Below are 27,999 nucleotides of genomic sequence, written 5' to 3'. Positions count from 1 at the left end.
ATGCAGAGTGATTATAGCAGCCCTTTGCAGTGTATTTAAAATTTTTTACTGCAAGCAGTCATTACTAGATCTGAATTAGATACATACCTCTAGCTGTACATAGTACTTTGCCTTCAGTTCAAAATAAGGCCTGTGGAAAAACAAAGAATAATTTGTTACAGTTGCTGGGATAACAGGGGATTGGAGTAGGAGAGAGACTCTGGCCCAAAGCATTAAAGCAGTTATGTCTTATGCCAGCAATTTAATCCTCAGGCTTGCCTATCTAAAATGTAAACATCTATAAAGTTGCACACACCAACTTTAAGCACAAATAGTCACACTGTAGCAATGTGCTTTCAAGTTAGGCAAATGCTTAAGCACCTTCTAGAATCAGTGTCTTAACCCTCTAAAAATGGATAGAGTTTCCCCCTTCCCGGCCCCCTTCTTTTTAAAACACAATTCTTGGGGCACATACACAGATCTTTGGTGTTTTTTTAGAATGCTGGAAGTAAAATGCCTGTCTCTCTCCAGACTGCAGGCAGGAGTCGGATGAACATCTGCACAGTTTTCCCTCCAGCTGCACGACACTCCAAGGTTTTGTCCTTGCTCAGTCACAAAACAGAAAGATGCTACACTTGAGCTGTTTCCTGCTTTATTTATAGCATCATCAGATATCACGTAGACAAAAGGCACAGTTTAGAGCCACGAATGCACATTCTATTCCAAAGCTTTGAAGACAGAGTCATCAATTTGATGCTACACGGGGCAATAATAAAATCACCTTACTCAACTGAGATAGACCTTCCAAGCACTCGCACATTTCAGAAGCTATCCTAATCAAGGCCAGGCAGTTGAATAGTCAGATAAGTCTTCACATACAATCAAGACTTCAACCACTACCCCGTATTTCCATACTGTGAGCTAGATTCTGAGATACCAACTACCATTGAGTAGCACCTCACTCTGCAAACAGTCCCACTGAAGGTTCTTGGGGAGCAATGTGTTACTGAATGTAAGGGTGCCAGAATCCAGATTTCAAGTACCAGACACATAGATATGGTTAACCTGGCTTATAATTCGAGCTCATCTAATAAAACCTGACCTGCACAGTACAGCCAAATTCTAGATTTGTCATGAATTCTTTGTTTGGATGCATCGCACACTCTTTGGGTCCCCTACAGCCCACTGTGCACTACAGATATTTGTAACTCAACAGCCCTCGCTCCATTATCGTAACACGTGAAACACACTTCTCTGTTTACTGTATTATCAAAAACATCTCGGGCTGCACTGCGACTCTACACCCTCAGGTAAGTCACTACTCCACTGCGGGCCCATTAACGACTATTCATATGGCTGTAACTGCCCAATATTGGAAGCAAGGATTCACAATCTGGCTCTGAAAATTAAGAATTCGTTGTCCTCTTTCCATTTAGCCTCCACACGTAATTGATCCTTACAAAGAAGATTAAGCTCCTCTGAAATTCAAACACATTCTATGGAATCTATACACAACCCTGGTTCAAAGTGAAGGTTTCTCCTGAGGCCCCTCAGTTCCACCCTAATTTTAGGCTAAACAATGCAAGCCAGTCAAGTCACAGTGTTCTCCCTACCGCATGGGAGCAACCAAGCTTGGATCCTGGTCTTATTCCTTGGGGCATCTCACCAGCTCTTAGTGTGGGAGAAAATCAGTGCCTTATAATTAAGGCTGCAAGTTGGTCACGGACTCGTGACTTCTGCACTGGCCGGTGCGCCTGGCTCAGGGGCAGCGCTCAGGCAGTCCCTGCACCAGGTTCACCGGCCACTGCTGGGGCAGTCTCGCCCCCACACAAGCATTCCCAGCGAATGGGAGCTGCGAAGCCAGTGCTCTGGGCTGAGGCAGCATGCAGAGCTGCCTGGCCATGCCTCCGCCTAGCAACTGAGTGAGGGGGATGTTGCCGCTTCCCGGGAGCCCCCAGTGAGCGCCACCCACCCCCCTCACCCCGTCCCATACCCCACACCCAAACTCTGCTGCTGGGAGAGGAGGGAGGAGGCACAGAGCCAGGTAGGGAGCCTGCCAGCCAGCCCCGCCAAACCCTCCCCCAGCACCAGCAGGGGGCCCAGACCATGCGCCCGCTTTCCCCCCCCCAAGCAGCCAGCACCACCACCCCCAGCACCCCTGGGGCCCCCAGTCTCTCTCTCTCTCTCTCTCTCACACACACGTTTTATTCACTGGTATTTTCAGTAAAACTCATGGACCCGTTACGAGACGTGAATTTTTGTTTACTGCCCGTGACCTGTCCCTGACTTGTACTAAAAACACCCATGACTAAACCATAGCCTTAGTTATAATATTTTATATATATGTTTTTTTATGGTGGTTACCACTGCCATAGTATCTGAGCACTTCCAAGAGTCATTAGCTCAGCCTCAACATCCCTGAGATGCAGGAAAGAATTTTTGTTTCCATTGTTCAGATAAAGAATACGAGCAGCTTTTCCGTGGGGATGAAGTTTGTTTTTTACATCCCCTCTACCTGAACTCATGACAGTAGACTCCTATTCCCCATAAAAATCAGTGGGATTGTCTTCTGTTTAAGTGATGAAGCTCACATGAGAAAATGAAAAGTCTGATGTTCTGAAAAGTTTTGCAGTGTTAACTAATTAAGCCTTGGAACACCTCTGTAAACTGGCAAGGCATGTAGTAGGGTCCATTCCACTCACCACTGCCATAGAAAGCTCTGAAGTGAAGTGTTGCAGGACACAGCATCCTTACACAAACAGTTTGGGGCAGGAGGGGAGGAATCTATATCCATTTGACACTGCAAGGTGAATCGAGGGTAGCAGAATGTACCCAAGGTAACAGCTGGTCAGGGCACCAGGATGAACACCCTTATTCTTATGAAAAGGCCCATAAGACCTCAATGGTAAGTGGTCAGGACCTTCATTTTCCATCCCATTCAAATAAAGGCTCTTTTGGTAACTTAATGCCCCTACCACCACTCTGATCGAGAGGAAAGAGTGCCACCTGCTGAACTGCAGAATATTTATTTCAGCACCTATGGAGATTTCCCATCCAATACTGGCACCCTGCTTAGCTTATCTTATCATAGAAACACACCGCACAAGGTGGAATGGCTGCAGGCTACAGATATGTGGCAACAACATGTGAGAGAGAACACATGCTCAGAGTTTCCTTGGAAAGTACCAATACTTGTATATGTATTGAGCAAAATAGTAACAGACATTGATAAAGTCATTTTTAGACTGAGGGATTAAACACTAAATAAATGATCACTGTTTAGTCAAGCTGCAGAAAATGGAAATTATTAAAATTAAAAATATTAGTTGGAGATTACCTAAAGCTTTTTCCACGGACAGTAAGCAAGTATTACAAAAGGCTGCTTTTTTAGACGACCACCACATTTGCATAGACTTCTATGCAGCAGAGGAGAACCACACACCAAACACATTTTATCATTTATCACACACGCTTCTTAGCTATGCCCTCTGAAGCGTGCGCCTTTCCACGAGAATAGCTCTCACATGACTTGCCAAGAAGGCTCCGGAAAGCGAACAAATCTGACGTTCGATATGCAGCTCTGAGGTAGTCTCACACTTTTGAAGTTTTTAATCAATAGCCTTGCTGCTTTCTTAGCCAGTGTAAAGTTCTGTGACCACGTGGACTGGGTTGCAAGTTAGACACCAGCTACACTATCTGTGCAGCCCCCTGGACGGAGTCCTGAAAGCCACGTGCGTGAAGCACCCTGTGCAAGTAGGCTTAGCATGTAAACGCACCACCAGCTAAAACACATACTTGGATTTATTGATGGCCCTTTTCAGTTTCTTCTCTAGCTGTTTCATCCGGCCCATGGCAGCATTGTATTTGGCTGCCGTTTCCTTGTGCACCAGCTCACTTCTTGTTTTCGTCTGCTCTGCCTCCATGACCTTCGAGAGGAAACAAAGGGTTTGATTTGTAACAGGCGTGTCACATGCTTATCAGTTTCATATAATTTTAATTAACAGCATTTCCATAACCTCTCTGAACCTCTCACAGTATAGCAGGGTGGAGGGGAGATACAGAAGAGAAGAGACATCTTCTTTCAATTAACCTACTTAGAAAAATCTTTCTTGGAAGAAACAGCAGCACGTCTGGTTAGCAAATAAAATATTAACGATACAAGGAGCATACTGCTGCTTAGTGCATTCTGGGGGAGCTTTGGTATAAGCAGCCTCAAACGTGAGAGCTCAGTACCCCTCCAACCCCAGTGAGACGTTCAAGATACACTAGCATGGCTCCATTCTGAGCTACCATATCATCCCTGTTATTTCCCCATTCTCTTCCACAAGTGTAAAAGTATTTCCTTTACAGAACATTCCTCTTCTGGCTGGAATGATGAGCCATCATGAATGCTGCCACACGCACTAGGCAGGCAGAGATGCATGTGTATGACTGGTCCAAAGGTTAAGTGTATCACGCTCTCCATGAACACTTCCAGTCCAACACACACAGGGCCATGGCTCGGGCACAAGTCAAGCAAACATTTGAACATTTATAAATAATGCTCACTGCCTCAGTACTTGAATGTGTGTAAATTTTGTTTTAATTGCTGTAAATATCCTCGTCATCTGCTCCAGTGAATGTCCTGCTTTGTTTATGATGCCAGCAATGCTATCAGGGATATTTTTGATTTACAAATTTGAAGAGCCACATGGCAAATTAGGACATCCATTTTTCTGTACTACCAGGCAAAAAACGTAAGAGTGGAGTGAACCACATAACAAGGTCCAGCCAGAAGATACACTAAAGTCATAATTACTCTCTCCCCCGCAACATTTTAACAAGACATGAAAGTTTCCATTGTGTAGGTAATACGCAGGCTCTCTCACAAGCAAGCATTGTTACAGAAAGTGATGGGACCCTGTTTTCTGTGATATTCCTTTTCCAAGAATTCAGAATGCAAACCAATTTATTCCCCAACTCCAAAGTAAATAGCTCGAAGTATATTCCATTATTTGAGCTATTCGAACACATGCCAGAAGGGGCAGTCTACCTCAGACCAAAGTAGCAGGCTCTTATTTCAGAAAAGACAACCAACTGCAAATAATTTTGTTTTCAAATAATATTAGTCTCATCAGCATTGCTGTGTTCTCCTACGATCAAATGAGCAGTATCTCTTGGAGGCCAAACCAAACAGTTAGTGGTATTCAAAACACGCAAAGGGATGCCACCAACTTGAAGCATACAACTGACCTTTGCTTTCCATTGCATTCAAAGTAAACCTGTGCTTTACCCCTTTCAATGCTTACATGAAAGACTGAACAATGATGAAATTGGTGTCTAGCAATTTCAATAATGAGAAGTTTTATTTAAGGCTACATTCCCCTTATCTATACTACATATTTTGCAACAAAAAATATATGCATTTTTATTATAGAACCCTTTACCCTAGAAAGAATAGTTTTCATAGGCTCTGACTAGATCCAAGAATATATATTCAGCTCCAGTGCCCCTCAGCTGCCTGCATATATAAATAAGACTCTCTCCTTTGGAGGAAAGGTCAAAATTATAAAATATTCAAGATAGATTCTGCTCTACATCCAGCACGTTAGTTGATCTCTTTTCTGCTACTCAGCTTGTGCAGCAGTTAGAAAGCTAGAATGATGCTTTGACCTTTCCTAGAGGACTGCATTAGACCAATGGTTATAAACCTTTTTTCATTTGCAGACCCCTACAAAATTTCAAATGGAGGTGCCGACTCCTTTGAAAATCTTAGACAGTCAGCAGATCCCCAGGGGTCCGTGGCCCACAGGATGACAACCACTGAGTTAGACAAGCCTGTCTTTGGCAAGGAAGTGTCATATTTAAGATAAGCATTCTTCTGGGACAGCAAGGAAGTGGGTTTGCCTTCCTTGGGCATGGCAAAGAAATTTAGCCATAGGTGCAGACTCCGTGGGTGCTCCAGGGCTGGAGCATCCACCAAAAAAAAAAACCAAAACAAACAAAAAAAAACCACCAGTAGTGCTTAGCACCCACCAGCAGCCCCCCTTATCAGCACCTTCCCCACACCCCCAGCACCTCCTGCCCACTGGTAGCCCCAATCAATGCCTCCCCCTCCAGCACGTCCTGCCCGCCGTGATCAGCTGTTCCATGGCATGCAGGAGGCCCTGAGGGGGCAGGAGCGAGGGCCAGACACGCTTGGGGGAGGGAGTGAATATGGCAGGAAGAGGCAGGGCAGGAGTGGGGCCTTGGAGAAAGGGGTGGAATGAAGGCCGGGCCTGGAGTGGCACATTAGAAACTTGGCACATATGAATTTAACCCTGCTGGAAGCTCTGCAGAGATGGAGCTGTTCGTTTCCGGTTGTTGTCACTTCTCAGTTGAATGCCAAAATGATTCTTTCCAGGAAGTTTGTTTGGTTGATACCGCTGCTGGCTTAGACATCCTGAATCATACATGCTGACTCATGGCGTGATGAATGCTGCAAGCACCAACATACTAGGTCGCTTAGTGGCCTCTTCAAAATATAAAAGCCTTTTATGAGGTGAGCAGATTGTTTATAATTTAGTCTATCAAAAACATTCAACCAAAAAAGGTGAAACCTGTCTTACTGAAGACACACACACACACACACTTACACTTTGTGAAAGAAGTCAATTGTGAGAGTGGTTGTTTAATCCTTTTTATAATTTCAGATGACCAAAAAAACACACCCAACCTTCCTTACTTCCCTAATTCCCACATTGCACAAGTAACTAAACAAACAAAGAACGTGCCAGATGGACAGCCCTGAAAACTTAAGTCTTTTCTCTCTCTCTAAAAAACAGGTACAGGACAGACAGTGGCTCTGAAATCGTCCCCCCACAGCCAGCTAAGAAACAACTCTAGGAGCAATAGGATAGCTAAATCCTTAACATCTCCAGAACAGCCAACTAACATGTGCTTGGGCATTTGATGTGGAAATGAGACAGCCAACTCTTTTCACATTGACCACTAAACAGCCTGCAAATGGAGACAGTTGGTCACCATGGCTGGATGCAAACCAATTATTTAAGAGTCTATTACCAGTCTCCCCACGCCTCCACCTCAACGTCCAGGCATTAAGAATGCTGCTCTAGAGGTTCACGTAGGGGCTGGTTAAGAATGCTGGTCAGATGAGAGCTTTCTGGAGGTGATCACAGCCTCTCGTTATTGTGTTATACCCTCTCTTTTGGTTGTTTATGAAAGACGTTGATGCTATTAAAAGTTACAAATGCATTCATAGAGTAGCTTGGCACACAAAGATCAGCATTATATTGACTAGTCCCCCTGCTTGCTCCTTGGTGTGGTCTAAAAATAGACTATCCCATTAATGTAGTTAATTACTAGATCATCAACAGCGTCAGGTAGAACATCGCAGCATGGACAGCAACCAGTAAGCTGCTAGATAAAAGGCAAAATCCAAGACCACCATCTGGGTATTCTATCGAAGGGGACATAATATAAAATAGATGTTCTTGGAGAACAGGTTTGTATGAATTGCTTTGTTTTCTCCCAAGTAATCAGGACAAGCCTAAGTAAAGAACGTACCCTCATCAGGACCTCAAGAGAGAAACAATGATGCAGTCAAAACAGAGAAAGCAGGGCGCGCCAATGAATCTTGTATGGACACCAAGAGTTGTCGTAGAAATTAAGTCAGGTGCCACATTTATTCTCTTTCTCCAAAAGCAATCAGTGTATCACTTAGAGGGAAATGTTAGAAACAGGGTGGTGAGAGAGGCAATGCAAGATGACTAAACCATTTTTCTGAATGCCCCATATATTTCTGAGCAACTGAAGGGTAAGATGAAAAGGAATTAGGGGAAAAACCAAAGCCATGTTGCATGTGATTTGTTTGGGTTTTTTTGAAAGATTAATTGCATACATGAAGGAAATGTGTGAAGAACGTTCCTTTTTAATGCAACTAATCTCAGACTCCAGATTTCACCCTCTCCCCTTACACATATATTTGTGCACCACATTGACATTCTGCCAAAACATTAATGCCATTATTCCCCTTTCATCCCTCTAGAACCATTTATCCTTCGGCCCCTATGGAAGCCTCTTGGTACACACGTATGTCTAAAACTGGAAAATAGTGAAGTTGGTTTCTTAAGCTCTGCTATAGAAGGAGACAAACCCACACCCGTCCTCTTCCCAGAAACCCCCCTAAACAGGGGCCAAAACATTGGGTCTATCTCATTAACTGAGAATAGCTAAGTCAACCTTAAGATGATGCACTTTTTGATAGCACTTTTCAGAGGAAAGAAAGTGTCATTATCCCCATTTTACAGGTGGGGAAATGGAGGTAGGGAGAGATGAAATGACTCACCCAAAGTCACACACCAGATTGGGGGCCAAGAATGGGACTCTAAATTTGACTCCCTGCTTCCTAGTCACTTGATCACGTTGCATAGGAGTGTCCCGGGTACCACATGTGTATGTTTGATGGAGTTCTAAAGCATGGGGGTGTAGGGGGATTATACAGACAGAGTGAAGCACCCAGCCTTTATTTAAATTCAATGGGATTTAGGTGTCTAATTCCCTTAGGCTCCTATGAAAATAGGAGTCAAAGTTCAAGGCACAGCCCTCTTCAACCCTCCCTGCAGCTGTTCATACCAGTCCTGGTTGCTCCCCTGAATAAAAATACCTGCTATATTTTATTCTTCCATCCCTTTAGAATAGGCAATATCCTTTCAATGGCCCTCTAGGTTTTATTTTCTATACTGTTGGTTTTAAAGGTCCTGTGTATACCCTGTTATAGACTGACCTGTTAAAAATACGGACATTAGCAGCTTTTCAATCCCTGAACAAATCAGGGGTAGTCACAACCGTCCAGACCCATCACCATTTCTTCCCAGAGAGAGTCTGCAAATGAAGCCCAGTTTGATATTCTGAAGTCTCAGACTCTGTCCACACCCATCAACCCAAAAGCAGCTGGGGTAATCTTGCAGTATTTCCACAGCATCTGTGTATAACAGAGCCACTTATCCTGCACCAGTTCTTTCATCTATCAGTTTGCTTCATAATCTCGGCTTCTATCGCCCTTCAGTTACCTACTTACTTTTGGGCTCAGTTTTATACCACGTCAGATAAATTTTAGCCAGTCCAAAAATACCTGCCCTCCCTGTATATGAAGAAAGAGTACGACCTTATTTTACCCTTGCCTGGCGATTTCAAACAAATGAGTTTGTAGCCAACTTTGACATTTATAGATAGATGCTATTCTGCATGTGACTCATTGCTGCGCCAATAACTGTGGAAGTCTACTTTGTACCCAACACATTTGTCATTTACTAACAAAGAGTGGTCAGTACAATTGAAGTGCTGTAACTTTCCATCAGAGGAGTTCTCTATGTGAAGCAGCCATCACAGGCGAACTAGTTTATTTGAAGCCGATTTTTGTTGTTGGCTTCCTACCCCAACCCCAGATCCATAGCTTTGTAGTTTGTTCCCCCTCTCCCCAGCCACAAAAATTCATACATTCCCAAACTCCTCATGGCATCACCTAGCTGGGTCTGGTACCAGGGAAGAAGGAGGAATCCTCCCCCATCCAAAGGACGGAGTGACCGTTGACCCCAATGATTGAAGTAGCCCTCCAGGCCTTTTATGTGTACATGTCCCTGTACAGAGATGCATTGGAGGACCTCCTGTAGGGCTCTGTGACATATATGGGGTGCCCACCTCAGCACACACCATTCCAGTCCTGCCTTCCCCTTGCACAGTAGACCCAGTTCCATTGCTGAAGGGGAGACTCCCTGAAGCCCTAGCCCCTAAACACAGACTAACTGATATGACGTGAAGAGCCATGAAATGCCCAATAAAAATCAATGGAAGTCATGTGACTAAAATCCTATTGCAGAAGCACTTGCATTTCTGGTGTCAATGTGACGCAGACTACTAGTGGAAATAGTATGGTGTATATTCCATGAATCAGCATTGATTACACCACCACTCTATTGCCACCCTTCTTAAGTACTGATATTTAGTTACTTTTAGAAACTATTTGAGAAAGAACTTTACCCAGACTGTTCTGTCAACAGCCAGAAAGGATGAGTAAGGTGGGACTCTTTCCAATGAGGAAGTTCTCCGTTGGTGTATATGTTCCTACAGGATGTTTTGTCACTAGATGTTTTGACAACTGCAGCCAATACATTAGGGTCCATTTCCTATTCAACTCTAGTCATTGGAGAGGTTTCATTATAAATAAGTCATCCTGACAGGTCCAGGACCAGAGATCATGCAAAAAGTCACGTGATTAAGTGTCACGACAGAATGGCATTGCTCCCAATATTGTTTTACTGAAGAATGTTGGGCTAAACAACAGAACAGACGCCATCTCACGTACTAAGTCTCTGGGCTTCCATAGCTCAATTGTATTTTCATCCCTAGATTCTCTCTTAGGCAGCATTACGGGTTTAGAGAAAATTTTTCATTGAGGCCATCTACAGGAGAGAGATTTCAAAAAGATTCCCAATTTAAATGCTGGTGTGTCTTCCCTCACCTGGTCCACCACAACCCAAAGCATCCTTTCTGATATAGTATTAGAGTCATCTCTCTAGAATGCATCAGCATTAACTGGAGGTCCTTCTTTGGAAAACAAAACATACATCACTCTCTCTCTCACACAGAGTTTCTAAACAAAAATGCTCATGTACCATCTTTTTTTGGAGCTTTTCCTTCACGTTCTTTTGACAAACAAGACACTTCTCCCCACCCCCTCCAGAAAGTTGTGCTTGTGGAAGGTGTTGGACTGCCAGCCCTGGAAATGGAAGTTTTCTGTTTTTCCACAGCAAAGGCAGCAGCAGCTGCAGACTTTTCCCCATACTGACTCCCCAAAGCACTTCAACCCTGTCTTAGGGTGACCCCCTGCAGAGCTAAGACAGTACTTCAGTCTGAATATTCATTCATTGCTTGGTATTCCACAGGGAAACAACCGGCAAGGGTGCCCATTGTAGCACTATCTGTTTGGTATGTAAGCTGCACAGCTCACACTAGTAACTGGTCACTACCAAGCTTAACTGAACTTTAAGAGGCAATGTTGTATTGCCCATTGCAAACCCACAGAAGCATCCAGTTTTCATTCTCATGCTTCAAGAAAGAAAAATGTTAGTGTGTTAGTGGACTTCTCATTTCAAATAAGGGCTACACCTGATTGCTTCTGGGCAATCACAATGAAGGGGTGGAGCTAGTCTTGTCATGCAATTTAGAAGTATAGGAACCTTAAACACACAACAGTGGTGACGACGACATCAGCAGTGTTCAGTTTTCACATACTAGGTTTCCCATTTCACACAACACATCTGTTGCTCTTTTAGTACTGTGCACCATCTGGCAGCGCTGTTGTATACAATTTATACATGAAGACTATGTTGTCTTATAATCAAATACAGTTTCCACAAAAGGATTAGGATTTCAGGACTAAGATAATGTTACACTATTGCTTCAGCCAGCTTGGAATAGTGGGTTAAGCTTTCCTGGCACATCTGGAGAGACTTGGCACAAGAGACTTTAAGTTTGGTTCTTGTATGTTCTTAAAAAAAAAAAAAAAAAAAAAAAAAAGACACCAAAGCCATTTTTGCATTCTTTTAGGAAAGAAAGTGGGAAGAAAACATAAAAAAAGTGAGTAAGAATTTCTCTAACACAAGCGTTTAAGGTGACTGCCACCACCTAGCTTTTATGCAATATTTGCCTTCTCTAGATTTCAAAGCACTTTACAAAGGAGGTCAGTGTCATGATCCCTATTTTACAGATGAAGGAAGCAGAGGAATGGAGAGGTGAATTGACATGGCCAGGTCACTCAGCTGGCCGGCAGCAGAGCCAGGGAGAGAACTCAGGTCTGTTGAGTGGAATCCAGGGCCCTACTCCCACATCCAGGCTTTTGATGTCTCCGTGTAGTTTTATCCTGCACTCTTAACATTTGGGGCTCATGGCACTTAAAACAGCAGCTTTGGTCCTCAAAATACTAGTCTTATTTTAGTCTCCATTTCCCCATGGATGCCTCATTGGAAGGGGTCTTCCTTGGGCAGTGACTCTGCTGCTGTCTCTGCAGCCCAGTCAGTTGGCATGGGCCAGCTCTGGGTTTTTATTTGCAGTGCAGACATACCCTAAGAGGCCTCTGGGCCTTGAGACCCGCTGGAGCTGCTTCCTCCCCCTTCCCCGGCCTTTGCAGAGACTCCCAATTCTGGTTCCTTCCCACTCAACTTCACCTGCAAGTCTGATTCGGCATTCCTCTTCCTCACCATACAATTGGGGAAGGGAGGTGCTGGCCCAGGAGCTCACATACCATAGTGACAGGCATGGTAAAAAAAACCTACGCAGATTCCACTTTGTTCACCCTCTCCATCCCCTCCAATCATGGTGGGAGCAGCTCTTAGCTTATCCAAAGTGGCTCCCCTTAACCCTGCAAGCTACCTTCTTCCCCATCTCACAGGTAGCCCCATCCTATTTCATCTTTAATAGTGCCCCAAGTACCTGATTCACAAGCCATTTCTATTCATTTGCCAGTGGAATTACAGCCCTTCTGCATCAGCCCTCGAGCAAATCAAAAAGAATTTAGGCCCTGTGGCATGCAACAAAGCCAACTCAAACTGAGCAAGAGACTTAAGGCAAGCAGCTCCTTATTGATCTCACCCTTTGGGTGGCGTGATTGAGCATCTCTTGCCAGGCAGAGTCAAACTGACGCTTGTCATCCTCCAGCAGCCTCTGTTCAGCAAGTGAAATGGTTTCCTTGGCAGCACGCAGCACCTCAGTAGCCCTCTGGAAATCCTGAGTCGCTTTCTGAGCTTCCAGTTGTGCCTAGAAAACAGACACTGCAATTAGGCATCAAGGAACACTTAGTGTGGCAGTTTTTAAAAATAGCTAAGACCAGGATTTTAAGGACAAAAACACTCCGGTGTTTTGATTTCCCACCCTTTTGTTTGGCAGCACATACATATTTCCTTGCCTGGGTCACTGCTAGTTCACAGCCACACATGTCTTCTGTAAAGCATTACCATGCTGTTCATATCCTATAAACCCAAAATGCAGGAGATCAGTTCTGCATAATAAGCATCTGGATGACAGATGGAGAAATACTGTGTGGAACAGCTTTAATCCATCAGGAAGAAACAGGAGGCAGCAAGACAACACAAAAACTCCTAATATCTCTGCTCTCCATAGCCAGCTTGGTGTTGAGTTTCACAAGAATGCAATGGGGAACAACATTTCGTGAGTGCAGAATTTAAGTCAATACCAATTTTTTAGTCACTGCAGTATTAACCAAGCAGAAGAGCATTTCTGAGCGGTTACGTTATAACACAGCATGATGCACAGTTTTCCAGGGAAGAGATCTGCAAACCAGTTCTACGTATTCTCTTCTACTCTGTTATGAGAGGGGTAGAGTAGGCACTGTAGGTCCCAGGTCTGACGGATAGGGGCAAGGGAAGAATGGAGGTAGCCAAATAGTTAAGTGCAGTACTTTATAGTGTGTGTAGATCAATGTTCAGTGGACATGTTGATTTGGTTCAGTCTCCATTCCTGGGTCAGTCACTCAAACCTAGGGATCCTCTTGTCAACAGCTGTGTTTGAAGTAGTAGTATTTAAAAGTCTGGATGAGAGCTATGAAATAACTGGCTTTATAATGACCTAAATTCTAGCTCTATGAGCAAGAGGATTCATTTAAGTACTCCACCCATACAAGTACCTACCAAGATATTAAGTTACAATACTTCCAACCAATGAAAATACAAGTTAGAGGCATCACAGGACAAATTTACTGTAATTATCTGACTTTTGAGGACATTTACTTAGGCCTTGTCTACACTACGAGAGTAGTTCGATTTTACTTAAATCGAATATTTGGAATCGATATTGCAAAGTCGAACGTGTGTGTCCACACTAAGGACAGTAATTCGACTTTGTGAGTCCACACTAACGGGGAAAGCGTCGACATTGGAAGCGGTGCACTGTGGGCAGCTATCCCACAGTTCCCGCAGTCCCCGCTGCCCATTGGAATTCTGGGTCGAGCCACCAATGCCTTCTGGGTAAAAAAATGTGTCGAGGGTGCTTTTGGGTAACTGTCGTCATCCATCCATCACTCACTCCCGCCCTCCCTCCCTCCCTGAAAGCGCCGGCGGGAAATCATTTCGCGCACTTTTCAAGTCATTGACAGCGCGGACGCCACAGCACTGTGAGCATGGAGCCCGCTGCAACCATCGCTGCAGTTGTGGCCGCTCTCAACGCCTCGCAGCTTATCATACAGGTTGCCCTGAGGCAGATGCAGAAAAGTCAGGCGAGGAGGCTACGTCAACGCGGTGATGGCCTGAAGTGTGAGAGTAGCACAGACCTCTCAGAAAGCAGGGGACCCAGCGCCGAGGACATCACGGTGGCAATGGGTCATGTTGATGCCGTGGAACGGCGATTCTGGGCACGGGAAACAAGCACTGAGTGGTGGGACCGCATAGTGCTGCAGGTCTGGGATGAATCACAGTGGCTGCGAAACTTCCGCATGCGGAAGGGAACTTTCCTTGAACTTTGTGAGTTGCTGTCCCCTGCCCTGAAGCGCAATGACACCCGGATGCGACCAGCCCTGACTGTCCATAAGCGAGTGGCCATAGCCCTCTGGAAGCTTGCAACGCCTGACAGCTACCGGTCAGTCGCGAGCCAGTTTGGGGTGGGCAAATCTACCGTGGGGGTTGTTGTGATGCAAGTAGCCAAGGCAATCGTTGATGTACTGCTGCCAAAGGTAGTGACCCTGGGAAACGTGGAGGCGATCATAGATGGCTTCGCAGCGATGGGATTCCCAAACTGCGGTGGGGCCATAGATGGAACTCACATCCCTATCCTGGCACCGGACCACCAGGCCAGCCAGTACATTAACAGAAAGGGCTACTTTTCCATGGTGCTGCAAGCACTGGTGGACCACAGGGGACGTTTTACCAACATCTACGTGGGATGGCCGGGCAAGGTTCATGACGCTCGTGTTTTCAGGAACTCTGGTCTGTTTAGACGGCTGCAGCAAGGTATTTACTTCCCGGACCACAAAATAACTGTTGGGGATGTGCAGATGCCTATAGTCATCCTCGGGGACCCAGCCTACCCGCTAATGCCCTGGCTCATGAAGCCCTATACAGGTGCCCTGGACACTGAAAAAGAACTCTTCAACTACCGGCTGAGCAAGTGCAGAATGGTGGTGGAGTGTGCTTTTGGACGTCTCAAGGGGAGATGGAGAAGCTTGATGACTCGCTGTGATCTCAGCGAAACCAATATCCCCATTGTTATAGCAGCTTGCTGTGTGCTCCACAATCTCTGTGAGAGCAAGGGGGAGACCTTTATGGCGGGGTGGGAGGTTGAGGAAATTAGCCTGGCTGCTGATTACTCACAGCCAGACAGCCGGGCGATTAGAAGAGACCAGCGGGAAGCGCTGTGCATCCGGGAGGCTTTGAAAGCAAAGTTCCTGAGTGAGCAGGGTAACCTGTGACTTTCTAATTTTGTGTACAGAGAAGCCTTCACCCCACTTCCAACACACGTTTCAAAATAAAAATAGTTCTACTTTGTTAAAGCACACCGTTTTCTGTAATACTGTTTTCGCGGGAATTTTTTAAAACTGGGACGCAGACTGTGGTGCGGAGCGGGTGTAGTGTAGTCGCGCGAATGCAGCTTCTAAACTGAAGGACTGACAGGCTCCGGTGCGGTGGGATGGTTCTTTCAACGGAGCCTGTCACCCCTCCTGATAGGGACTGTGTGTATGGGGGTACTATGTGACTTTGTGGCGGGGGGGGACGCTTACAGATCCCCTGCTGTGTGGCTCTGTGATCCTGCCTAAGGACCGCCGCTTCAGATCTCTAACTGCCCTCCCGTGCCACAAAGTCACAGAGCAACCCACCTCCCACCACATAACATGAAAAGAACCTCCCAGACTAACCAGGGTAAGTAGTCACTGCATCACTGCACTATGTATGTGCCCTGCTGCTGTGCCTGCCCCCGACTATGTACCCTGCCAAAGGTGACTGTCCTGTCCAATTACCAACCCCCTTTCCCCCCCTCCTCCAAAAGAACATGATGGAAACAGTAGTTAACAGAAACATATTTTTTATTAACAACTACACAGGGGACTGGGAAGTGAAACTTGGACGGGGGCTTGTGTCAGGCGGGAAGGAAAGAACTTGTCAAACTTTGGGGACTGAGAGCCTTCTGCTGCTCGAGCTCTCTGCAGGGGTGCAGTGAGAGTTAGCAGGGACTCTGCCGCCTCTCCTTCTGTGCACTTTGGGTGAAGGGAGTATGGGACTTGGTGGCGGGGGAGGGCGGTTAGAGATGGACTGCAGCGGGGCTCTGTCCTCCTGCCTCCGTTCCTGCAGAACATCCACAAGGCGCCGGAGCGTGTCCGTTTGCTCCCTCAGTAGTCCAAGCAGGGTTTGAGTCGCCTGCTGGTCTTCCTGACGCCACCTCTCCTCCCGATCCATGTTGGCTTGGTGCATTTGGGACAAGTTCTCCCGCCACTGGGTCTGCTGTGCTGCCTGTGCTCTGGAGCAGGCTATAAGCTCGGAGAACATGTCCTCCCGTGTCCTCTTCTTCTTATGCCTAATCCTCCCTAGCCTCTGGGAGTGTGATGACAGGCTAGGTTGTGAGACAGTCGCAGATGGGGCTGTGGGAATGGGAAAAAGGGAGTGAATTCCTCAGAAACATAAATGTAGTTGTGAACAAAGAACATAGTCTTTCTCTGTGAACAGGACCATGCACAGCACCTATCACATGCGCACTCAGCACAAGGTCGAATTCTCGGCCTTCGCATTCACTGTCTGTGGTTTTGCAGAGCACTTTTGAGAACCCTGTCAGGACAACGGAATTTCTGTTGCAGGCAGACATGGTAAGCCGTAGATTCGTGGCAGCTTAAAACTTTAATATTAGCAATGGCCTCATTTCACATTGAAATCAATGTCGGTCCCTGCTGCCAGCAATCCGGCAAGCAGGAAGTTTGCTCCTGTCCCACACCCTCGCGGCTGTCCCCGGGAACGATCCCTTTCGGCTGACCCTTTCCCGCCTCCACCGCGTGGCTGCAAACCAGCCAACACTAATAACATTCCCCTACCTCATTCAAAGCAGGTCTTCATGAGCGACATCACCCTCATGAGGATCTCTGAGAGCGACAGACAGAGAATGCTCCGGGAAAGCCTCCAAAGACCAGGGCCGTATGCCGCCATGCTGTGCCAAGCAATGATTCCGGAGTACTTGCTAGTCTCGTGGCGCGGCAACGTGTCCTACTACGGAGGACCCAATAAGGCCGCTCTCCCCAAGAACCTAATGCAGCGGATTTCAAATTACCTGCAGGAGAGCTTCCTTGAGATGTCCCAGGAGGATTTCTGCTCCATCCCCGGACATATAGACCGCATCTTACTGTAGCTGCAGTAGCAGGGACTACACAGTAGAGCGGCTTGGGCAGGACAATCATGCAAAACCGGACATTGCTAGATTTTTTTGAAATACTTGCACTGCCCATGACTGAACCGTTAAGTTATTCAAAGTAATCATGAGAAACCCATTTTTTACATTGTTAATAATCATGTTCTGTTACAAATAAATGTTTAGATGTTTACAACACTTACTGGATGATCCTTCACCAGATTCTGTGTCCGGGGTAACGGCTGGGGAGGGTTGGTAGGGGATCTCTGTAAGGGTGATGAAGAGATCCTGGCTGTCGGGGAAATCAGCGTTGTGAGCGCTGTCGACTGCCTCGTCCTCCTCATCTCCTTCCTCATCTTCCCCGTCCGCTAACATGTCCGAGGATCCGGCCGTGGACACTATCCCATCCTCAGAGTCCACAGTCAGTGGTGGGGTAGTGGTGGCGGCCGCACCGAGGATGGAATGCAGTGCCTCGTAGAAACGGGATGTCTGGGGATGGGATCCGGAGCGTCCGTTTGCCTCTTTGGTCTTCTGGTAGCCTTGCCTCAGCTCCTTGATTTTCACGCGGCACTGCGTTACATCCCGGCTGTATCCTCTCTCTGCCATGTCTTTAGAGATCTTCTCATAGATCTTTGCATTCCGTCTTTTGGATCGCAGCTCGGAAAGCACGGACTCATCGCCCCACACAGCGATGAGATCCAAGACTTCCCGATCAGTCCATGCTGGGGCCCTCTTTCTATTCTGAGCTTGCACTGCCATCAGTGCTGGAGAGCTCTGCATCGTTGCCAGTGCTGCTGAGCTCGCCACGATGTCCAGACAGGAAATGAGATTCAAACTGGCCAGACAGGAAAAGGAATTCAAATTCAAATTTTCCCGGGGCTTTTCCTGTGTGGCTGGTCAGAGCATCCGAGCTCGTACTGCTGTCCAGAGCGTCAACAGAGTGGTGCACTGTGGGATAGCTCCCGGAGCTATTAACGTCGATTTCCATCCACACCTAGCCTAATTCGACATGGCCATGTCGAATTTAGCGCTACTCCCCTCGTCGGGGAGGAGTACAGAAGTCGAATTAAAGAGACCTCTATGTCGAACTAAATACCTTCGCGGTGTGGACGGGTGCAGGGTTAATTCGATGTAACGGCGCTAACTTCGACATAAACGCCTAGTGTAGACCAGGCCTTAGAAATTTCAAAAAGCTGCTGGTTTTACAGATTAAGCTTTTTAAAAGAACTGGGCCCAAGTGACCATATTGTCATCCTAGTCAAAACTGTTTTGAGATTGGGGAGTGTTCAAATCCAGGGTCTCAGTTTTGAACCATCTGTTTTTTCATGTCTGAAACACACTACACAGTCTTCCAAAAACCCTTAGCCAATGTGGTATCAGCAACCATTTGCCCATGCGGCTGGACCGGGGAGAAAAAAAATGGGTGGCATGGCAACCAATAAAATATAAATACAGCCACTATTGCTGCATATTCATATGAACTCCAGTGACCAGACAAAAGGGATTATAAAGTCTACGTGTTCATCAGCCTGTACTATTATATTTTGGCACCAATGACTGGTGTTAAGTGTTTGTTAGAGAGAGATGGTTGGTTTTAACAAGATAAATTATAGGAAACAATCCTTTTAAAAAACCTAGCTTCAAGTTACTGGAAATGTCCATATTTTTAAAATGAATACTCATTTTTTATAGTTATCCCTGAACCAACTCAGCTATCTGGAGATTTTGATCTTTAGGTTGTTTTTAAGGTTAGAGGTGTTTGTCAGAAGCTCACAACTGAAGCGTAATGACCACTTTCAATATCATTTCATTTACCTTCACCTACCTATGGACATCCATTTAGTATACCACATTAGAAGCCCTTTTTAAAGTGTGAGTTTTGTTGTTTAACTGAAGATCATAGCCTTTTGTATTCGGTCTAAGTTTTTATTTATTTTTTTTTTTTTTAATGAAAAAAAATGGTTTCCAGCTCTTCTGCCTGGGAAGAAAACCTTTCAAACATAAGCAACTGCATTTCTTTAGCATACAGCACTGGGGAAGATGAAATTTTCAGTTACACTTCAAAAGTTTTTAAATGAAATTAACCAATTTATATCTACTGAATAAAAATGTCAGCTTTGACCAGATCTGATAGAACACCCTAAAAACCACGAGTTTACATTTTCACAGACCTGAAGAAGAGCTCTGTGTAAACTCAAAAGCTTGTCTCCCGCACCAACAGAAGTTGGTCCAATAAAAGATATTACCTCACCCACCTTGTCTCCAGGGCCGGCTCCAGCATTTCTGCCGCCCCAAGCAAAAAAAAAAAAAAAAAGCCGCGATCGGCGGCGGCAGGTCCTTCGCTCCTAGAGGGAGTGAGGGACCTGCCACTCCCGAATTGCCGCAGGTGCCGCCCCAAGCACCTGCTTGTTAAGCTGGTGCCTGGAGCCAGCCCTGCTTGTCTCTAACATTTGGAAAGGGGTTTGGACCTGAAACAGTGCAAAGGATTCGGGAATATAGGGTCACGTTGGGGGGGGGGGGGGGAGAAGAGAGAGAAAGAATAGATCATTTTGTTTTTGCAGGCAGAAAAAGGTGGTCACTTGGGAAAAGGCTGCTAATCTCTGTTTTAGATTATGAAATAAGCAGAACAGCAATCTTTTGAAAGAGCTGTTTGCAGCTTGTTCTCAGCACCAGATGTATCAGCCTTCACACTTTAAACGTCATGCTTATTTGTATATGTAGTTACAGAACAAGGCCTCCCTAGGGGAAAAAGTATCACCTAATTTAAACAAGAGTTTCAAAAGGTAAAAACCATGTTCAGTTCCCCTCAAAAGCTTCTGAAATGGTAGCAAGCTCTTTCGACTTCTTCCCTGTTAGATCACACTTCAGAAATGTGTTTTACCGCACAGTGATGGTGGATAAATATATTCATGCTAGAGCTTCTCGATTAGCCTAGAAAAATCAGAAGCCACAACAGTAAGGATGTGTTTCACTACCAGCTCTGAGCAGACTTGGCACACTGCTTTCCGAAGCAGTGGTTAGGTACTTCCTACGCACACAGATCCACCCAATCCCTTGCTGCTTTCAGTCAGCTTACAACCTACAGTCCTTAAGCAGGTCTTCTTAGCTGCCAGAGCCCTAAAACATTAGAGAGCATTTAATTTCTGGTAGAAGTGCACATCATGAACACATTGTGCCTTGTGCCAAGATTAGTGGATAAGAAATGTTTTTGCCAGCCCAGTGCCAGTTCACTGTTAAGGCAGTCTGACAGGCAGGCTCACGACAGCTAAAAAGCTCCAGCTGCTCACGCCGAGTGAATAAATGCATTTTATAAATCCTAAACCCCTGTGGGCAAGTAATATTTTAAATTAAGCTACTAGCTATCTGCCTTTGACTTTGGTATCTAGTGGATATAGCAAAATCTTCAGATGATCTTTAAACAAGGTTAGGTCCGAGCCTTTGATAAAACACATTAGAAGAGCATAAATCTCGGTCCCAAAAATATCCTCCGCGGCTTACTGGGAAGTCGTAACTATTTGTTCTTCCAATAAGTTTCGTCTGTCCTGGTAAAGAGGTCACTGCAACTGAAGGTCAGAAGTTCTCCATAAAGAGTTGGCTGACAGCCGACCCTGGGTGCTGGGAAAAAAGGTTTTCACTTTCTAGAAGACCATGTGCAGGATAAAGGGCTCTTAGAATTTCACCTGGTTAATCCAATAAAGTAATGTTATGAATTAGGTTTCTGAAGTCCAAAATCAAGGGTTTTAGCTGCACAATTCTCCCACTGACTTTAACAGAAGTTGAGCTACTAAAACCCTGAGCAACACATTTAATGTTTAATGGTCCTGCAGTCATTCATACCTCCTTTCATTATATGTTTAAAATAAAATTGGCTCGACACTGAGAACACGCTCTATCTGTGGAGATCTCCATTCATCATAGGTGCATTTTAGGGCTGATGAAGTCATCCAGTCCTTCCCCAAGCAAAAGGATGGGTTGCTCTATTTCTTTCAGTACAAAATACAATCCTCTCTTGAATCCATCTAGCTTTTATGCCTCACAGCTTCTCCTGGAAGCCACTGCCAAACTGCAGTGGAGAATTTTCTTCAGTCTGCCACCATAACTTGAATGTTCAAGATGGAGGTCGAGGTCATTATTCCTAGTCTTGTCCTTTTGTGTATATCAGTAAATTCGTCCCCCCACTACCACCCCACTTTTTTTTTTAAAACTTCTACTCCTGTATTAAAGGTCTGTGTGCTGTGCCCTCCCTCTTTGCCAATTCTCTTCCAAATTAAAGGTATTTCCAAAACGTTTATGCTGGAGGATGCAGTTATTGGCCCATGTTCACCCCACATGCTAAGTGGCTTCTCTACCACTGGAGCCAAATGTCCCTATTATTGTCACAAAAGGCATCTTTTCCAATACATACAACGATGCTGATATTACATCAACTCCCACCAACACAAAAAACAGAGATTAAGAATATTAAACCAAAAAGACAGCATATTCATTCTTCTTTCTTTCCTTTCATCCACATTTTTTTTTTTAAAAGCCTTCCAAGTTACACAACCCTGCAAGCTGGCAGACCAATTCATTTATACAAAGCCATACTGCAGCCCGGCTACAGCACTCCTTCAAGGTTAACGGACAACTAAGGATCCATTGCGACAGCTATAATCTCCAACTGTATGTGCATAACTAATGACAAAACTCAAGAGTTGCCAAGAAGAGGCACAGAAAGGGCTACGAGTGGGATAAATCTGCTTGTACCGCAACAGAATTTCTCCTCCTTGGCCAATTTTATTCACCAAGGGCCTGAACCTGTGCACACTTACACACATTGTAACTGTAAGGGGACTCATTTAAGTGACTTGTGTGCATAAGTGCGTGCAGGACTAGGACCTAATATAGCAACAGGCAAGGATTCCATTACGGTCAATGCAGAGAAGTTATTTTAAAATGTTTTTAAAGCAGCTTCCAGTTTTACATTGGTCAGTAAGGAGGATGCAAGTTTGGCATCAGTGAGAAAAAAATCAATCTGCAAATTCAGATGCTGCAGAGAACTTAATATGTGTATTAAAATTAAGAAAAAATACAAAAGGTACAGTGTAGTCAACCTGTACACTGCGTAGGTCCTTATAGAACTATTCATCAGTCATTTTACTTTGGATCTTACAGTATATCCCAACCACAGTAGAACCTCAGAATTCCGAACTGACCAGTCAACCACACACTTCATTTGGAACCAGAAGTACATAATCAAGAAGCAGTAGACACACACACACACAAAAAAAAAAAAAATACAAATACAGCACAGTAGTGTGTTAAATGTAAACTACTAAAAAAAATAAAGGGAAACCACAATTTTTCTTCTGCATGTAAAGTTTCAGAGCTGCATTAAGTCAATGCTCAATTGTAAACTTTTGAAAGAACCACCATAATGTTTTGCAAAAAGAACAGGAGTACTTGTGGCACCTTAGAGACTAACAAATGTTTTGTTCAGAGTTACGAGCAATCTCCATTACCGAGGTGTTCGTAACCCTGAGGTTCTGTAAGGGGCATACACAATTCCTTTTTATAAAAAGCCCTTGACTGAAACATAAAGAGAATGTAACTATTTCTTTACATAAGGAACTGGGAAACCACATGTTATAGCCCAAGGTCACTGCTCTAAGCTAATTTGTTTGTTAATGTGAAACCCATGTATTTCTTGCCTGCTAATCTTTAAACAAGTGTTTAAAATTTGTCTTGCTACTAGCCAATACTTGCTTACTACTCAAAAATAATTAACTGGCTCCCAGCTAGACTGTTCAGAGACAAATAGGAAGTTTCATATACCTCCATTTTGGCTATCATCTCTTAAGTAAGTAATTACTCATTTAGTTAAGATACTAAGTAAAGTACAAGAAAGAACACTATGTACTCTGCTAGATCATCACCGGAGTTGCCATATTTAATTATTTGCAACATGGGGCAGGGTCACTCCCAAACTGGTTTTGGGCTACCTTTAGCACTATCCAAGGCTTTTAGCGCTTGTGCACACTCATTGTCCAGCGAAAGCAGTCACTATATCTGCACCATGGTGAGCCCTTCTTAATTATTACCGGGGTGGGTTTACCTATTTGACAGCCAATGAGTCCTAAGCAAACAAGCACTCTTTCTAGCTACCAGAATTAACTGAATATAGCAGCCACTCAATGTCCATTATTTTGGACGGATGTGCTGTCATACTTCATACTGAAGTCAAATGTTATTCAAATAAGATGATAATGTTACTTTTCTACAGCATCCGTCATACATTCAAACATTCCAGAGAGCACAATGTGTGCTTAAAAGAAAAAAAATACTCTCCTCAACCATCCTCTCCTCCTCAAAAACAAAACAAAAAAAAAAGGAGTCAGATTAAAGGGACTGGGATGAGTCATCTCAAATATAGAACGACCCCTCTCCACACACACGCAAATCAATCGCTTATAAAATTCAAAGCCTGTCCCTTAATGGCAGATTTACGAGAATCTTTACTGAGCTACATAAAAGTCTACAATTATTCTCTGCATTACTATCAGAACATCCAATTTCTCTGCTATTCCTATCAAGAGCTTGAAACATTTCGGTATCTTTGAAGCTGCCATTAATGAGCTATTACACTGCACAGAGGTTAAACTTGACTTTTCAAAGATGGGTTTAGGGACCTTTTAAAAAAGTCATTTCAGCCCAACCGTTAGACCTCCAACATCTTGGGAGCAAACTATTTCCTCCCTGCACCATAAATAATGGAAATGCCTGTGGAATACAATGACCAGATGTCCCTACTTTATCGGACTCCTGCTTTTGGTTAAATATCTTGGTTTTTTCCTTCTTCTGGAGGCTGAATTGTTACAGCTCCAATTGTCCCCTGGACCTCAGCTCGTTTACATCCATGGCAATTTTTTGCAAGATGGGACAGGGAAAGCAAGGCAAGGCTAGGGCACCGTAGCAAATTTTGAGAGATTTCTATCACTGCTTACAGCAATGGTTCTAAGGCAAAGTGTCCCCACACACCTCTGCTAGACAGAGAAGTAGGCCTGCTGCAGACTAAGCCAAGATCATCACACTCAAATCCCTCATCACCTAGCCCAAATCTGAAGCCACATTTCCAGAAATAACAAGGCTCACACACTAACCCAGTGTGGCATCTAATTCAGCCTGCCGCCTCTGCTCACATCATGTATGCAGTTGCTTTCGTGCATTCAAGAGATAACCATCTTCTAGGGCCTCTTAAAGAAAAAAACAACAATTTTAATCTGGACAAAAACAGCGTATTTAAAGAATTCAGTCAAGTAACAGAGGGGGCCTGTGTCAATTACGTGGCACTGCCATAGGCCTGACAAGAAGGGGACTTTATAAACTGGAGGCCCCTTCTGCTATGACAGCACCTATGCACAGACATCATTGGAAGCTCTAATTTCAGATGTTCTCATGAAGGCCAAGTTCTCCAGTCCTACTCTAGTGGTTGATAAGCCATCAAGCCTATTCCCCTCCATCATGCTCTTAGCCACTCAAAAGCTGTTTGCGATTGCTTGATAAAACTGAGGCTTCATTCTCCCCACTCCATTGTCAAATAAATTATGCTCTTTGTGATGCATTTGAATAGGGCATATATGGAGATCCCAGAAGATGCATCACACATCCAATCCTTGCTTGTTAGAGCGGGATTGTCTCCGGTTGCAAGTCAGACTGAGGTTATTCCCTTATTTAGCATGCCTATGGCACCAAAGACTGCCATGCTATACTCACTAATACTGTACAGACTGCCTTCTTGTGCAGCCAGCACCATCTGTTAGTGGTGTATTTCAGCATGGCCAAAAATAAAATATAGAACTGTCCCTCCCTCTCTTTGAAAGATGGGTTTACAGTAACTTGGCCAGTTTTATAAGAAATCCTTATCGTCAAGAAGAGAGCTAGAATGCCAGGATGAAATACGGAGTTCTTCATCTAGAATATAAAACCCTGCACAACAAAATCTCTATAGCACATACAGTAAGTCTAAGGTTATATTTTATAATTGGTTGTTAAAGTTCACAGTAGCCAGCCAACATGCTTCTTTGCATCTGACAGCAGCCTTCCCTACTGAAGTCCTAAAAACAGATGCTGCAAGATTTAAGTGGACTGCCATAGTACATTTCTCTTTATAATTACTTGAAATAATAAGTGTTCAGTGAACCAGGCTGCACACTATAATCACATCTCATTTAATCATCAAAGCAGCAGCAGGTTCTCAGAGGGTTGACATTAAGGATCTGTAAACACTTCCCTACCAGAGATCCTAGCATAAGCGAAAAGAAAAATGCATGAAACATGAAGACTTTGGGATTCCAGTCTCAACTACAAGGACATGTGCTCAGTCCTTGGAAAGCCTCACATCAACCAACAGTGTCCAAATCCTTTGGTTGGGTAATGAGCAGCAAGAGTGTGCTCTGAAGGCAAAGCTTAGCCAATTCTACTCCACTGCAAAGAAGGTGGTTGGTACTTACAGACCATAAAATATGTTTAAGAGGTCCAAGAGCAGTCAGGAATACAAGCAGACCTACCTGTAGGTCTGGAGCCTGGATAGCAGCAGTTGCGAGAAGCTTACCTAAGGATAGATTTTAAATTGTTTGCAGCAACAAATTTTTTTTTTTGAAGTAGCAGCTGCGATTGAATACCCCCCCTATATTCCACCCTACACGCTACTGTAATGACCTTTGTGCAAAATATGCCTTGTGAGGTATCATTTGAAAACTAAAAACTGGCTGGTCAATAATATGGTGAAATGTATGGACACGATGCATATTAAGAGTTATGAACATAAGCTGAAATTATGACTGAAGTGTGCTTACCAGACAAGTCTGGGGAGGAGGGCACACCTGTTTCTCAAAGACAAAAGACAAGCTGATGCCTCTAGTGAGGTGTCAAAGTTGGCTGGCCATCACCAGTCAAGCAGCCATTCTTTGCAAAGCAATTAGCATTTTAACAAACATCAACCCGGAACTTCTTTCACCATGAGTCTCCATCCCTCCATCCTCTCAGTGGGAAGGAATTTTATCTAAGGGTAACTAACCCTCAGATGACTGGACTATAAAAGTGAGGGGCAAACACCCCCCCAGAAACTCTCTTTCTTTCTCTCTCACACTCTCTTTCACCTAAGATGAAAAAGGAACCAGCCCTTTGGACTTTGAGGGCCAATCCTGACTTGAGAATTTGGTCAACTACGTTGCTGGGAACCTGTGGTAAGATTTCAACCTTAAATCAAGTCTCGTTTGTTACGTTTTAGTTCCTAGAAAGCGTTTTCTCTATTTCTCTTGTAACCATTTCTGACTATAATACCTTGTAACCTGTACTCATTTAAAACCTCTCTCTTTGTAGTTAAATGAACTTGTTTTATTCTTTAATCAAAACTAATCCAGTGTTGTGTTTAAAGTGAACTGTTGGGTAACTCCAATTAAAGCAGCAAACTGTTGGATACTGACCCCCTTACAGCAGCAATGGACCTTTAATATCCAAACTGTCAAGGAGAGGGCTGGGCAATGCAGAACAGCACACATGTTTTGGGGGGGAAATCCAGGCCTGGGAGCACGTTGGGGTCACTCTGCTGTGAGTGTGGCTGCTATGTAGCTGACAGGCTGCTGGAGCCAGAGTTGCTGGACCAGGACTGGAGCTACACACAGACACTCAGAGCATGACCTGCATGCTGTTTGTGAGAGGCCCAGGCTGGGAGTAACATCAGCTAGGCATTGTGAGGCACCCAAGGTTGCACACAGGTGGTGACACAGCCCGTCACTAGTCTGGATTGCAACCCAAATGTCATAGCAGCCCAGAACACTCTTTACCTAATCAAAACTCAAGCAAAGACTAGATGGGGAGGGAAGAAATACGGACAGGTCTTCCACAGTCCTGCCAGTGACATTTATCTTCTTTCCAATGATGTTATGACAAATTATCTTACTTGAGATTGTGGTTCTTTTATTTCTGCAGCTAAACTACTCAATATCCAAATCTCAACCCTTCCTGCACCACCAAACATGTAGGGCACAAACTAGCCTCTGCCTCATCCTTCTATCCTGGGCCATTCTTTGCATGGCTTCTATGTTAAGAATAAATAAAACTCCCCATACTTGCTAGTCAGAGCAGCCTCCTACTCAATAACAGCCGCCTAATGGGGAGGAATATATTCAGGATCTTTAGTTCACCAAGCGGCTCTCCAGTGGTGACTTTTCAAGTCTCACTGGGAAGTATCCATTGTCTTCCTGCTGGTTTAAAATTTGTCCAAGACACCCAACATTCTTCTACTCAGCCAGCTGGCAAACCCAATGAATAAATGTTAAATCAAGGCCTAAAGAAAAGTTAAGTCTGTCACCCAATGCCTAATTGTCTAACCAAATAAAGTCTCTGTGACCTCCCTTTCTCTGGTCACACATATATCTGTGCCCTGAAGCAGCAGCAAAACAGAATGTTATGCAGGAATGATCGGACCAGAGACTGTGATGTGTCTAGCCTGATGTGCTTGAAAGCAGGATGGGAACTACCACACTGAAACTTGACTGGCTCCTGTATTCAGAATACACTATACAGTGATTAACTGATGTTGATCTGATATCTCTAAGGCAGCACAAAAGGCACTCCATCAAATTTAGAGTGTGACAAAAGATTTCC

At 44.5% G+C, this 27,999-nt stretch overlaps 1 protein-coding gene across 1 annotated transcript in view; it reads right to left on the bottom strand.

Annotated features, from left to right (window-relative positions):
* SH3BP5 (SH3 domain binding protein 5) overlaps positions 1-27,999 on the bottom strand; it is a 61,614-nt gene that overhangs the window by 10,547 nt on the left and 23,068 nt on the right. The window contains exons 4-6 of the mRNA XM_034760897.1: positions 12,607-12,771; positions 3,775-3,905; positions 88-130 (exon numbers count right to left, since the gene is read on the bottom strand). Of these exons, the coding sequence (XP_034616788.1) occupies positions 88-130; positions 3,775-3,905; positions 12,607-12,771 (339 nt within the window). The remainder of the gene's footprint in view (positions 1-87; positions 131-3,774; positions 3,906-12,606; positions 12,772-27,999) is intronic.

This window comes from Trachemys scripta, chromosome 2 (assembly GCF_013100865.1).
Source record: "Trachemys scripta elegans isolate TJP31775 chromosome 2, CAS_Tse_1.0, whole genome shotgun sequence".
In the NCBI taxonomy this organism is placed as follows: Eukaryota; Metazoa; Chordata; order Testudines; family Emydidae; genus Trachemys; species Trachemys scripta.
This window is presented reverse-complemented; position numbering and strand designations above follow the sequence as displayed.